This window comes from Archocentrus centrarchus, chromosome 20, assembly GCF_007364275.1.
Source record: "Archocentrus centrarchus isolate MPI-CPG fArcCen1 chromosome 20, fArcCen1, whole genome shotgun sequence".
Classification (NCBI taxonomy): Eukaryota; Metazoa; Chordata; class Actinopteri; order Cichliformes; family Cichlidae; genus Archocentrus; species Archocentrus centrarchus.
Window position 1 is genome coordinate 15,871,152 of NC_044365.1, and position 15,155 is coordinate 15,886,306.

The 15,155-nt window shown below is 44.8% G+C and overlaps 1 protein-coding gene across 1 annotated transcript in view; it reads right to left on the reverse strand.

Annotated features, from left to right (window-relative positions):
- Window positions 1-54: 54 nt before the first annotated feature.
- The window catches only part of LOC115799387 (gamma-aminobutyric acid receptor subunit rho-3-like), a 29,595-nt gene continuing 14,494 nt past the window's right edge, over window positions 55-15,155 (reverse strand). The window contains exons 3-10 of the mRNA XM_030756520.1: window positions 9,223-9,290; window positions 8,199-8,422; window positions 6,720-6,802; window positions 6,418-6,555; window positions 5,783-5,935; window positions 4,513-4,574; window positions 3,995-4,126; window positions 55-2,419 (exon numbers count right to left, since the gene is read on the reverse strand). Of these exons, the coding sequence (XP_030612380.1) occupies window positions 2,117-2,419; window positions 3,995-4,126; window positions 4,513-4,574; window positions 5,783-5,935; window positions 6,418-6,555; window positions 6,720-6,802; window positions 8,199-8,422; window positions 9,223-9,290 (1,163 nt within the window). The 3' untranslated portion in view covers window positions 55-2,116. The remainder of the gene's footprint in view (window positions 2,420-3,994; window positions 4,127-4,512; window positions 4,575-5,782; window positions 5,936-6,417; window positions 6,556-6,719; window positions 6,803-8,198; window positions 8,423-9,222; window positions 9,291-15,155) is intronic.

Sequence of the window (15,155 nt, forward strand, 5' to 3'; positions counted from 1 at the left end):
AATAAACCACTGGCATATTTAAATATTAATGTTCCTGAAATAAATTAATGCGTTTTTCCTCCATAACAAAAGACTGACAGCTGTGCTATTAAAATGTAAACAGAAAAGACACAAAGCAAAAAACAGCAAAAGGCTGGCTTATTCTTTTTAAAGCCAGTCTGCTTCACCAAAGTGTTTCCTGTGTAAGATAACAAAACATGTAAACAGACTGAATGAACAAACTTCCATTCTTCAGTCAGCAGGATTTCAGCCAGCTCAGTAAATCCATAAACATATTCGCTGATATATCGCAGCAACGGGACTATCCACTCAATGCCGCGTGGTATCCACCGGCTACATCACGAGGACAGCAGACCCACTTCCTCTATTAAGGTCACGTGACTTACGGTATATACCAACAGCCAGGTACTCTTGGGGGTCCGGGCGATGCCAAAGCGTCTGAACGTACGTAATACCAAGGCTGTATATACACAAAACATGGCGATAGCGGAGGATTTCAGGTTAATAAAAAACTCTCCAAAAGTCGTCGACGTCACTGGGAAAACTCGCTAAATTGGTCGCTAGTCGCTTTTTGGAAAAAAAGACTCGCTAGGGGGGTCTGAAAAGCCGCTAAATCTAGCGACAAAGTCGTTAAGTTGGCAACACTGCCAACCCTATTGGTTTCCATTTGTGTCACATCATATTAAACCCTATGGATTAAGAATGGGATGTTACTCAGGTACATATGTGTGTGAAAGCAGACAAGTGAATACTTTTGGCCATATAGTGTATCTGCACATGCACACACACAAACTCACAATAATTTGCAAATATTTAATGGCAGCAAATCAGTGCATTTGGGCATGTAGGCATGATCAAGACGACCTGCTGAAGTTCAAAGTGAGAAGGTATCCAGTGAGCTCACCAAAACCAGACAGCAGTAAACTGGAATAAAGTCAGCTGATCTGATGATCTGTTTCTACTGTGACATTCAGATGGCAGGTCGTGCTTCATATGGTGCTTTTCTACTCAACTGAGCACAAGGTTTTTCTACTAAAGCTCTCATTTACACAATCACACACACAATCGTACAGCACTTGCACACACACACATGCGAGCTGATGGATACAGCAGGGGCAGCTCAGGGTTCAGTATCAAGGATACTTCGGCACACAGACCGGAGGAGTCAGGGATCAAACAGCCGACCTGAACCACAACCAATCAGGAAACCATGGATCCATCCAAGGCAGCAAATGTTCTTTCTGGAAGCTGGAACCATAATATGTTTAAAGATCAACAAAACTACATGAATTTAATTTGCATAAACAGCTCAGTGGGTTAATTTACAATAAAATGTCTCACATTTTTTAATTAAGAAAATCTGAAATCATTGTAGTGGAACAAATACTTCAGCCTTTACCTCTACATGTAGTTATTACATATTTAAAATTTACTTAATTAAACATCTTGAAATTAAATGTCTCTGTGTGATTTTTCAATCTTATTTTTTATGTCCAAATAAATAATTTTTTTTTAATCTGAAAAAAAAAATGATTATGAAATGATCCTGTTTTAAATTATTATTACTGACATTTTTGGTCATTTTGAAGAGAAATGTTGAAACATAAATCCAGAACATTTTCCCAAAGCTCAGTAAGAGGGTCAGAGGTCACTAATGCAGGAACTGCAGCGCACTGCAACACGACAAACAAGATACAGTTTTATTTGCTCCAAAACATTCATCACATATTCACATTAATTTGAGTCTAATTTTGCATCATGTAGCTAAAGAAATTGATAAAGATGTCATATATCAATAGCACAGATCAATATGAGCTTTGAGTTTTAGGCTACGATGAAACACGAAAGAAAAGACACATGAACAGATCATCCTAACAGAAAGAGTCTGACTTCCAGGATTTCAGCCCCTCCAATGAGATAAATGAACAGTTAGGGAGTTCGCACTCAGGCTGAGGGGCCTCGAGAGGTTTTATTGCAGTTCTTTTACAAAGAACATCAGCAGGATGGAGCTGAGGCCCCTCTGACCAAGAACATTTCAGTAAAGCACCCGTGGACCCCCGTGGAGAGGAGGAATCTCCTCTGCAGCACTCCTGCTCAGAGCGTATTCGCTGCTGGATCAGGTGTACATGCTCCAGTAGATGGTGTTGAAGAGCAGGTAGGACAGAGGGAAGGCCAGTCTGGAGTACGAGTCGATCATGTAGCTGTTGCTGACCAGCAGGTCCACGTTTTCGCGGACAGAACGCTGCCGGCGGAGGCGAGTCCCCTCAATGGGGCGGATGTCTGAGCTTTGAGTTGGCGATGTCAGAGGTTCAGAGGTCAAGGTGGGCGCCAGTCGGGGGAACGTGGTCAGCTCAATGTCGTTGTCGTGGAAGCAGCCGTCAAAGGCCATCGCTTGGCTTGCGTTGAAGGTGGACGGGATCTGAAAAAGGCAAAGAAAGGATTCAGAGGCAGAGAACAAGCTGGCAGAGACACTCCGAGAATCCTGGATTATAATCTGAGGGAGGAATCTGCAGCAGTGTGTGTGCTTAAAGCTGATATGATCTTTATTAACAACTAATCAAATGGCTCAGTGGAAGAAATCTGTGGTGGTGATAAAATTGCAGAAAATTAACACTTGAGTGGTTTTTCTAAACTGTACAGAAAGGTTATCATTGTTAACTAGAACTCAAAACAACTGAAAATCAGTTACTTGTAATTAAAATACAAACCAGACTTTAGAATTAAAACTAGAAAGGAAAAAAGAAGCAGCGACAGTTTTATAACTTGTGGTAGTTTTGAAATCACAGAAATGTTCGCCTGCACTTCTTTTAAAAACACTTTTTACTTTTAAAAGGTATTTTTGTAAAAATCCTCCATAAAATGTAAAATCTTCTTTTGCCACAAGATGGCAGCATTTCACCAGGAAGCTTTACTGTAGACAACCTTCGACCAGCATCACATTCCTCACATGTTACAAATTAGGACCCGTTTACACAACGGTGTCGTTTTGATGCGGTTCAGCCTTCCGTTTACACGATGGCGTTTCAGAAACTATCACATAGTGCGCATGTGCGAGTCACCCGTTTTCAAATCACCCCGGTTTCAGGGTTTTGCACGAGAACGCAAGCCGGTGCGTTTCTGAAATGCTCCACTCTCGACCCCGTTTCCAAAACACATCGTTTTCACTCCGTAGTCGTGTAAACTGAAGGCTGAAACGCATCAAAACAAACGGCCTTATTCTGTCTTGCTATCTTGGAAGAGTCTTTCTTTACACTCTCTGCATGATACTGCATGATACTCGAACTTCAGTAGTTTGTTCATTCGGACCCAGACGGTTGACTCACATGAGGCCCATGCAGGGTCCATGCATAGCCCATGCATGCATGGACCGTCTGGGTCCGAATGAACACATATTCAGGGCCGGTTAAAATCTATCTGAGCAAACCCCTGTAGGGCCACCATGGAAACCGCGGACAAAACCTTATGGGGCCCATAATGTTTGCCCTTGCTTATCCCATATGGGGCCCACCTAGGAGTGCTGGTAGGGAGTTGGACATTTATCAGGTGTTTGGAAAAAAGATGGATGCTGGTGTTGCTGACAATGTGCCAATGAATCAATGTAATCTTTAAGAAATATAAATGCAGCCTTGAAATGATCAAAATGACCTCTTTTTTTAAGAAAAGAAAAAGTCAGTCACATACTGACAAAGTGCAAATGGCACTCATGATAGTGTGATCTATTCCCCCTGGTTATGGCAATGGTTTCATTTAATAAATTCATTTAAATAAATGCTCTCGCACTTTGCAAGAAAATGTCAAAGCTTGAAACATTATATTTGAAATTTTTGAGCTCCGAGCTGCAGCTGGAGGAAGTCCCCGGTTTCTGTGCACATGTAATGCCACTGTTTGCCCACTAGAGTGAGACATTAACAACATGATGCTCTTGTCAGAGTTCCTTCTGGTTTTTTTGTGTTGTGGTGTACAGTAATAATCCCCTTTTGTCCCCTGTGCTGACCTTCCCCCTCTTCATCTTCCTCATCTCCTCCAGAGTGGTGCAGTAGTTCACGGCTGCATATTCGATCACAGACAGGAAGACAAACAGGAAGCTGGTCCACAGGTAAATGTCGACCGCTTTCACGTACGACACCTACAAACATCACATATTTTGACTTATACAGAGCCACACAATGTGCTTCATAAATAAATAAATGAGTGGTGAGTGATTTCATTTATTTATATTTACTGTATGAGTGTATGCCTTATGTTACACTGATGTGGACAGCTCTGCAGCTTCATTGTACTATATAGCACGATGACAATAAAGGTTTATCTTATCTTCTGACTTTTGCACTTTCCTTTAACAACTGAGTTTGTTTTAATTAAAAGAATTTTTGAAAATTAATCAGTGAGGCTTACTTGCCCCAAAATGAGATCTTACAATCCTTTTTGCTGTCATTTTTGGTCAGTGAGATCTCACATAAGCAGGGAGATGTGCAAAGAGTCTGACTGCACCATCACAAACACGGCTGTTACCTGAGGCATCGAGGACGACACTCCTGTGATGATGGTGGACATGGTTAGCACCGTGGTTATACCTGCAGGGGGTGAGAAAACACAGGCACGGTTCACACGTGATATTCAAATTCATTCAAGTAATACACGGCGTTTGGTGAAGGTTGGAGGTTTATCAGTGTAGATACCAAGAATCCATAAAGGGATGAAACATGAAGCTCAAAAGTGAGTCCGCCCCCACAGACTCCCATGATAGAATTTTTATAGCAGAAATAAACACGTTAACAACCTGCTAAAAAAAAGAAAAGGTTTTGGTTTCATGGTAGCTTCAGAGCAGCCGTTCGGGGGTTTATACTGTTATGACTGTGGCAGCTGTAGGCCTTGGCTCCACAAACTGGACCTCTGCACTGTGACTGTGCTACTGATGCTCACTGGAGACTTTTTTTTTTTTTTTTAAGTGAATCCTTAAGTAATATTTTGTTCTTCAGTTTGGGTGAATTTAAATTCCAGTATTTTATTAGTCTGCCAGCACTAATTAGCAGTTATCTGTGTCTGGCACTCAAAGTTTATGGATGCAGCTTGTTAGCATTAGCCGTTAGCATTTCACCTTCTAAACATGGTAACCTCTGACTCGAAAAGAAAATATCCAAAACAAAACAAACAAACAGAAAACAAGATGGTTGTAGCCAAAACGGTCACGCCGAGGCCTCAAAATCCAATAGGGTGATGTCATGATGGCTACTTCCATCTTTTATCTATAGTTTTTCAGCCCAAAAATGCTACAAAACAAAAAAATCCAAATTAATTTCTACTTTGTGATCACAAATGAACATGGAAACAACATACTGATTATACTGAGGGAGACATTTCAAAACTGTACAAAAACCCCCAAAACAAATAGATTAAATGTTTTTCTATTGTTGGGGTTAAATTATAGAAAATTCAGGGTTGTATGTGAGACCATTTTTGTTCTGGAAATGTTTCTTTGAATGCTTTGCCCTTTAAAAACAGTGATGATAATAATAAAGTAAAGCTGAAGCTGGTGTGAATGTTGTCTTGCAGGCTCAAATAGAATAACGATGGTGTGAAATAACATGTTGGAGCATCACCAGAGTCATCAGGATCCATCCTTCTGTGCAAAGTTTCACAGCTAATGTTTGCTGACATGTAGCCAGATGACATCACAATTCCTGGAGGCTCTGGGCTAAATAATTAAAGAGAATGATGAAAAGGATGCTGGTGTAGAGAGCCACCTCTCCTTGCACTCAGGGACAGGATTTCTGAATGTTACCCAGAGACACTCGCGCAGGAACGGCCCGCCTGTCTATCCAGAAGGAGACCCAGGAGAGGACGACCATCAGCATCGTGGGGAAGTATGTCTGCAGCATGAAGAAGAAGATGTGCCTCCGCAGGATGAAGGTTATGAAGAGGCGGTTGTACCAGCCTGACAAAGGGAGACGGAAGCACTGATGTAAAAATGAATCTTTCTACTTTTGGTTTCAGTCTCTCCAGCAGCCTCTGATACTGGATGATGAGGCTGAAGTTCAAAGGCCTTTATGGCAGCACCCTCCCAAAGCAGGACAAACAGTCACAGATCTAGGAGAAGCATCCATGTCTGCTAAATATGAGACTGCTCCCACTTCCATGACATCATTTTCTGTATCTGATATTCAGGATAAAACATGATCCTCTCATAAAGAGATCTCAGCTCTTTGAAATTACAGTAAAAAAACCACACATACACACTCACACACACACACACACACACACACACACACACACACACACACACACACACACACACACACACACACACACACACACACACACACACACACACTCATACACACAAACACACACAGTAACCACAGCTAAACCTGCACATTTGTGAGTCCCCACAGATGACACGAGTACACACAAACGCACCGGTGCTGCTGTAGAAAGCCAGGCCGCTGGAGGCTTGGAAGTGCTCAATGAAGAACTGTGACAGGACGATCTCGTCCGTCCGCAGAGAGTCGTTGCCGTTCTTCCAGTACAGCATCAGGTCGTTCTCATTATACGCATCTGCAGTGAGAGACGGAGAACCAGAAGGAGAGGAAAAACAGGACAGCTGAGGTCAGCTGTTTCAGCTGGAGGTCACCTGATGCTGTCCCACCTTTCATTCATGCGTGACTTTATGATTTAAGAACATGAAGCTGTTATTATTGTGTGTATATTTTGTGTCTCACAGCTCTCCAACTCCAGCGAGCAGTTCTGTGTGTCCAAAGGGAAGCTGCTAAAGTCCATAGAGCAGAGAGCCGTCACCGTGACCCTGAAACACACACACATATGAAAGGCTCCCCCTGCAGCTGCAGATAAAGTTCATCGTGTCCTGGACAAATGGTTCCTCCTTAAATTCTTCTGATAGTTTTTCTGACATAAAAGGTTTGTTTTTGTATTGATTGGACTTGCAAAGATTTTGGTTTTGTCAGTTTAAGGTTGATATGTAAAGATTTATCTGTCACACGTAATTTACACTCAGACCCTTCATTAGTTACTCCATGCTAAAGATTTTGTCCATATTGGCCCGACAGATTCACACAATTGCTGCAAATTTGTCGGCTGCAGATCCGTGATGCAAATCTCCCATTCCACCACATCACCACTGTGACTGTCGAGCAGATCGATTTGCACATTCATGCTGTTCATGATTCTAACTTTCCATCTGAATGTCACAGCACACAGCAGACTTCTCAGGCCTTCTCTTAGTGAGGCTGTGCAAACCGTGGCCTCAGTTGCCTGCTCTTAGCTGGCAGGAGTGGCACCCGGTGTGCTCTTCTGCAGCTGCAGCCCATCTGCTTCAAGGTTTGACATGTTGTGTGCTCAGAGATGCTCTTGGTTGCAACGAGTGGTTATCTGTGTTGCTGTTGCCTTCCTATCAGCTCAAAGCAGTCTGGCCGTTGTCCTCTGACCTCTGGCATCAACAAGGCATTTTTGCCCAGAGAGCTGTGGCACACTGGATATTTCCTCTTTTTCGGACCATGCTCTGTTACCACCGGAGATGGTTGTGTGGGGAAATCCCAGTAGATCAGCAGATTCTGAAATACTCAGACCAGCCTGTCTGGCACCAACAGCACACTACCTTCAAGGTCACTTAAATCAGCTTTCGTCTCCATTCTGATGCTCAGTTTTAACTTCAGCGGGCTGTATTCACCATGTCTACATGCCTGAATGCATTATGATTGGATGATTAGATGTATGAGTTAATGAACAGGGGCACCTAATGAAGTGCCTGGTCAGTATATAATACCAGAGAGGTTTCTGATTAATCTAAATATTTTTGGCACTTTGGGCTCTGGGTAAAGGTAATGGTGATTTGCAATCATTTGCAAAATGATTGCAAATCATTTTTGCACAGGAAACATCCCTGTTCAAGCAGTTTGCAGGGAATCTTCTCCCTCAGAGGCTCAGGATGTTACAGCAGATCTCTGAGGAGCTGGAGGTTATGGCACTCTAATATTTGACACCCCAACAAGCAGCAGATCGATCCTTAGAGAAATAATTATCAGCTGCATAATAATAAATGCTGGGTCATTTTTGTGGACTGACAACTTTTACTATTATGCTTTCCTGGTAATGCACACTTTTAATAAAGTACAAGATCGACTGCACTAAGCTTTAGAGCTTCAGATAAACTCCACGTGCATCCACCCGCACCTGTCCTGTACCTGACGCTGTAGAGGATTTTTCCATCAGGATAGACCCGCAGCATGATGTTCTCCGTGGTGGTGTCGTGGATGAAGGAGCGTTTGGAGTGGACGAAGAAGACGTCAGGAACCCAGATCTTCTTCACCAGGCGGGAGTCGAAGGTCCTGCTCTGGTTGCTGCCGGACGGGAACGCCAGCCGCTCGTCCTTCCAGTAGTGACGCAGGTACAGAGTCATGGTGAAGTCCTGCAGGAGCCAGACACACACCAGAGAAATCATGGCAGTATCTACTTTTTTTATTATCTTGCATTTGTTTGCATTTAGGTTGCAAGTATGTTTGACTTCTGGGAGATTAAAGAGCTCATAAATATGCAGCTTCAGAAGGATGAGACGGGCTGTTTAACTGGAGCTTCAAGCTGGAGTCAACATTTCCATTGTTTCAGGTCAGGCTGCAGCCGTCCTGTTGCCATCTGTCTCTCTTAGTTGGAAGAACTTTTAAGTTATGCAAGGAGCTGAGTTCAAAGCTGGCTACCTGAACAGTGACGTCAGTGCAGCCATGAATCATAACACCCTTTAGTTCAGTTTATTTACATAATAGAAGGGCAAAATATGACACGTTTTAGCTTAATTTGTCTTAAGAAGAGCAGTTCATTGGCTGGTTATGAATCACAGACTCTGATCATCTTACAGTACTTGGATATGGTATGGCAGAGCTATTAATACCATCCATTGTCTTCTGCTTATCCTTTTCAGGGCCAGAGCCTATCCCAGCTGTCACAGGGCGAGAGGCAGGGTACAGCCTGTACCGGTCGCCCGCCTGTCACAGAGAGACACACAACCATTCACACTCCCACCTATGGACAACTTAGAATCACCAGGTAACCTAACCCCACTAACTGCATGTCTGTGGACTGTGGGAGGAAACCGGAGCACCCGGAAGGAAGCCACGCAAACATGAGGAGAACATGCAAACTGCACACAGAAAAGTCCCCGGATTCAAACACATGACCTTCGTGCTGTGTACTATGTACTTAAAACATCCTCACCATGTTGACCTCCGAGATGCTGTCGATACTCTCCACCTGCACGTCGATGCCTACGGGGATGGGTGCCCCTAAAGCAAAGACAAGTAAAATATTTCATTTTGATGCCATTAACTCATAAATCATAAATCGGTGCTTGTAAAGAAGCTCAGACAGCCTGCAGGAGCAGCTGGAAGCATTCTCACACCACTTCCTGTTTCTAAGTGGAACCTGAGCTCTGACAAAGCAGACCCTACTGGATCTTCATTTTATCATCATTTAATTAAATAACCCGCCTTTTCGAGGAATTAAACATGGTTAAAAACTCAGGACATTTTGTATCAGGACTGGTGAAAATTTAAGTATTTTACGGCTCTGGCACATGTGGGGTGCAAAATGGCTCCACAGCATCCTCTGCAACATTGTAACAGATATCAATTTAGTGCACACAGGCTGACCACATCCAGCTCAAATGTGCTCTGAATAAACTTCAGACCCTGATGCTGCTTAACAGTGAAAAGTTTTCATTTAGTAGCACGTCCTGGCTTCATGGCAGTTCACCATGAAACAGGATGTTGTGGCTGTTGGCACTCACTTCCTTCATGTTTTATGGGTCTTGTGGGTGTGACAAAATGGTTCTGCAAGAGTTACACAATTTCAGGGTAACGGGTGTGCTGGAGCCTATTCCAGCTATCATGAGTCTATTGCAGGGTGAACACAGAGACAGCCATTAGCAGCTGGTTATTTGCACGGCTTGTGGGCTACAACAAAGAATGGAGCACCAACTGAATGGGGATTACCAAGGGTTTATTATAATAATCATGATATGTGTGAGTCTGTATCAGTGGCGTAAAGTGGTGCACGGATGAGCTGTCAAGTGTGAGGCATTTGATATGTCTTCAAAGTCCAAATTAAGATAATAAGCGAAACAAAAAGAAATGATTGTGCTGCATCACGGAGACGGTTCAGACTCTGAGACCTAGCTGAGCAACAAAGATGGGCCAAGGCCTCTAAAGGTGGGGTTTAAATAGCCCCACAGAACGCTGCCTGCATTTCCTGCAGTCTCCTGTATCACAAAGCACACACATGCACACACACACACACACACACACACACACACACACACACACACACACACACACACACACACACACGGGCCATAACACAATTTGGACTCACCAACTAACATGCATGTCTTTGGTCTGTGGAAGGAAGCAAAGGAGGAACATGCAAACTCCACACAGACACTCCCACCCCACCCCAGTGGTTAGCACGGTGGTGGTGGTGATGTGGTGGTTAGCCCAGGCAGTCGGGTTTACCACAACGTCACCTAAATTTAAAATGCAATTTTGCTGTTTTTACCAGTTTCAGGCACGATACTTTAGAGATTTAATCAGATGAATCCAAGCTGTGACCTGTTCACTCTAAAGACCTTGACAATCTAAAACTTGACATTCTTGATGAAAGTCATCGACCTCTGAGAGGCAAAAGGAAATCAGCATCAGGTAAAAAACACCATCAGTTGCACAATAAATTTTCATTGTAAGTTCCACTAGTGATATTCATTTAATTAGTGGGTGTTAAAGGCCACCTAGTGGGCACAGGAAGTGATTTGTAACTGTTTTGTTCAGCAGCCAATTAGAATCCAGGGTTTAAGACAACTGAGGCTATAGTCGGACGGTGGAAGGAATACTTCGAGGACCTTCTGAATCCCACTGACACGCCTTCTGTAGTGGAAGCAGAGTCTGGGGATGAGGGGGATGACTTGACCATCACTGGGGGTGAGGTCACTGAGGTAGTTAAACAACTCCTTGGTGGCAGGGCCCCTGGGGTGGACGAGATTCGCCCTGAGTTCCTGAAGGCTCTGGATGTTGTAGGACTGTCTTGGTTGACACGCCTCTGCAACATCGCGTGGAGATCTGGGGCAGTGCCATTGGACTGGCAGACCGGGGTGGTGGTCCCCATCTTTAAGAAGGGAGACCGGAGGGTGTGCTCCAACTTTCGGGGTATCACACTACTCAGCCTCCCCGGTAAGGTCTATGCCAGGGTGCTGGAAAGGAGGGTGCGTCCGTTAGTCGAACCTCGGATTCAGGAGGAACAATGCGGTTTTCGTCCTGGTCGTGGAACGCTGGACCAGCTCTTTATCCTCTCAAGGATATTCGAGTGTGCGTGGGAGTTTGCCCAACCAGTCTACATGTGCTTTGTGGACTTGGAGAAGGCATTCGACCGTGTTCCTCGGGGTGTTCTTTGGGAGGTTCTGCGGGAGTATGGGGTGTCTGGCCCATTGTTGCGGGCCATTCAGTCCTTGTACAACCGCAGTGAGAGCTTGGTCCGTATAGCCGGTAATAAGTCGGATTTGTTTCCTGTGGGTGTTGGACTCCGTCAGGGCTGCCCTTTGTCACCGATTCTGTTCATAATTTTTATGGACAGAATTTCTAGGCGTAGCCAGGTGGCGGAAGGCTTCTTCCTTGGTGGCCTCAGAGTCTCATCTCTGCTTTTTGCAGATGATGCGGTTCTGTTGGCTTCATCAGGGGGGGGCCTCCAGCTCGCAGTGGAACGGTTCGCAACCGAGTGTGAAGCGGCTGGCATGAGAATCAGCACCTCTAAGTCTGAGGCCATGGTCCTCAGCCGGAAAAGGGTGGAGTGCCATCTCCGGCTCAGGAACGAGTTCTTGCCTCAAGTGGAGGAGTTTAAGTATCTCAGGGTCTTGTTCACGAGTGATGGGAGAAGGGAACGGGAGATCGACAGGCGGATCGGGACTGCTTCTGCAGTGATGCGGACGCTGCACCGGTCCGTCGTGGTGAAGAGGGAGCTTAGCGTAAAAGCGAAGCTCTCGATTTACCGGTCGATCTACGTTCCTACCCTCACCTATGGTCACGAGCTTTGGGTAGTGACCGAAAGAATAAGATCGCGAATACAAGCGGCAGAAATGAGTTTCCTTCGAAGGGTGGCTGGCCTTTCCCTTAGAGATAAGGTGAGGAGTGCGGCCATCCGGGAGGGGCTCAGAGTAGAGCCGCTGCTCCTCCACATCGAAAGGAGCCAGTTGAGGTGGCTCGGGCATCTGATTAGGATGCCTCCTGGCCGCCTCCTGGGTGAGGTGTTCCGGGCATGTCCCACCGGGAAGAGGCCCCGTGGTAGACCCAGGACACGCTGGAGAGATTATGTATCTCGGCTGGCCTGGGAACGCCTTGGGGTCCCTCCGGATGAGCTGGAGGAGGTGGCTGGGGAGAGGGAAGCCTGGGCTTCTCTGCTTAGGCTTCTGCCCCCGCGACCCGGCCCCGGATAAGCGGAAGAAAATGGATGGATGGATGGTTTAAGACATCCGCTCGACTCCATGGCAGCATACCTGGACTGTGACACGTCTCTGTGTGCGAGGGTCCTTTAAGTGCTTTTTTAACTTTATGAAATTGCAGCAGGTAGTGTCAGTATTTCATATAACTATCAGCAAACTATCAGGAGCATATTTCCACAGACCTTCCAGGAAAAATCAGGTTTAATTTGTTGGCTGCAAAGTTTTATGAACACACATGCCCTGATCCTGCAAGGAAAAAAAGAGTAGAACTACAGAGTAGAAACAATAAAAATCCCATTTTTAACCCAGGCTCAGTACGGATAGGTTAAAGGCATAAACAGCAGCAGATATCCGTTTAGCGTCCTACAATGACATGGAATTAAAAAAAGGAATAAATACATTCCTTTTTGGAATAAACCCGTTTTTATCAGGATCAGTCACTTCTCATTTATTGCTATAATCCCATCACCTGTACTGACCCGGAAACCTCATTTTGGGCGGTGACATCATTTCTGTTTCCACCAACTCACCTGTGCAGCCATCGACATCTGTCTTCAGCGCCCTCGCCCATCTTCCTCTTCCTCAATAGCAGATTCAGTTCGTTTAACTGCTTTAAAACAGTCTGACTTCACATAAACAAGCAGAGCACACATAGCTGGGTTGCTCAGACACCAATCAACAATCACATCAAAACACCACCTAAATCTCAGTTACTCACTCGCTGTTTGTGTTTCTGCTCCACAAAGGAATCATGACCTAACAAACATTAGGAAAGAACCAGGCTGAGTGGTCGGGATTTCTCTGGAAATCTATCCCATCTCACTTCCTTGTGTATTGTGTTTAGTTTCACTTCCTCCCTGGCCTCGTGCTGATTGTCTACCCTTGTGTTAGTTTGCCCCAGCTGTCTCCACTTGCCTCGCACTCTTTTGTTGTGTTATACGATCCTTCTGCATCTTCCCTGCAGTTGTGTGTTGGAATCTTGGCCAGAATAAAAGCTTCTCTTTTCCTTTGAACTCTGCATCCAAACCTGCTGCAAGTATGAGAGTTAATTTTAGGATATTCAGCCGCTGAGACCTGCAGACAAAACAGCTCATTCCTGCACTGACCACAGGCATCAACAATGATTTCACTGCTGTCTTTCTGCCTGTTACAGGCCTGTTTCCATCCATTTGGAGATGATATCTAAAGGTTAGCAATGAGGAGAATGCACAGAAGGAAAACCATGTGTTGCCATTCTTAGATGTCTTTATTTAATTTGGGCTAATTTTGGAATCAATGGGATTGTCTTAAGCATCTACAGTAGATCACAGTATAGAAAACAGCTCAAAATATGTGAGCTTTCCATTTCTGCTGGGGCAGCGAGACTGGAATAGGTGTATTTGTGTGGGTGCTGTTGTCCTGGGCCCATAATTCCACTCAATCATGATTTAAATGGCACAGCTTAGGTGACGCTACAGATACAGCAGTGCATTTAAAACAGTGTTTTAAAATGAAAACGCCTACCATCCATATCACATGACATTTTATGTGTGCTGGAAGCAGAGACTGGTTACAAAGGTGGAATTGTTACATTCCCAAAAACAGGCAACAATAAAAAGGTCCAAGTGCTGGCAGGAAGTGACGAATACTCACTGGCAGCTCAATGCAATTAAAGCACAGAGCTGGCACACATGCTTCACCAGGAGGCGCCGGCTTCAACACTGCCGGAGTGGGCCGACTGACACAGAGTGGGCAGCTCTTACACTGCAGGGTCGACTGAGTGTGCAGGAGAGAAGCAGGACACGTCACACTCGATCTGTGACCTCAGTAAACACCTTCTTGATGAGTTTATAGTCTCAACTGCGAGTTTTAAAACTTTATGAATGCAACACGATGTCCACTTTGGACGATAAAGAAGGCTTTGTTCTTCAGATTGGAAGATCATTACTGTACTTCTGCTGCAGTTTGTTGGTCAGTTTGTGATGTCTGGTTTAAAATAAAACAAAAAAAGCTAAACTAGAGCTAACTTTGCAAACCAGTGAGTAATATCCTGGTGGCTCTGCTGTCAGTGCTCAGGAAGAGGTGATTCTTGAAATCATGCTTCAAAATGTGTCAGAGATGAAGACGATGTAAATGCCATCAGTGGGTGATCGTGCACAAACACAGAAACACACACAGGTTTGAGTTTTTCTCTGATCTCCGTCTGCATGTGGTTTACTAGGTTACATTTTTGTTTTCACCCCCAGGAAGAGTGCAATTGAAAAAAAAAAACTTTACTCTGCAGTTTGAGAGAATAAAGTGTGTTAGTGTGCCCTCGGTGTTAGCAGGGTGGCAGCTCAATGGACACTTTATTTAATGAAGTTCGTTTGACAGCCAGGTCCATAAAGCTGCCGCCACAGCCGGGCTTTGTCCCCGAGTGACTCGATAAAACCAGTGTAGCCCCGACAACGACTGCTGTCAGGGGGAAAGAACCTGAACCAGAAGGTCACTCGCTCTCCCAGCTCTTTACTGCTGTCCTTCCCCGCGTCGCCTCCAGTTAGAGTATGTTTGAGGCATGAGGCAGACCTGCAAAAGGAGGCCAAGGTTGGCTCTCTGTAGGTTTTTGCCATGCAAGGGAATCCAAGTTTACAGCACACATCCCGGCTTGTTGTGGGATATCAGCTCTGTTGAACTACTGTGGCTGTAT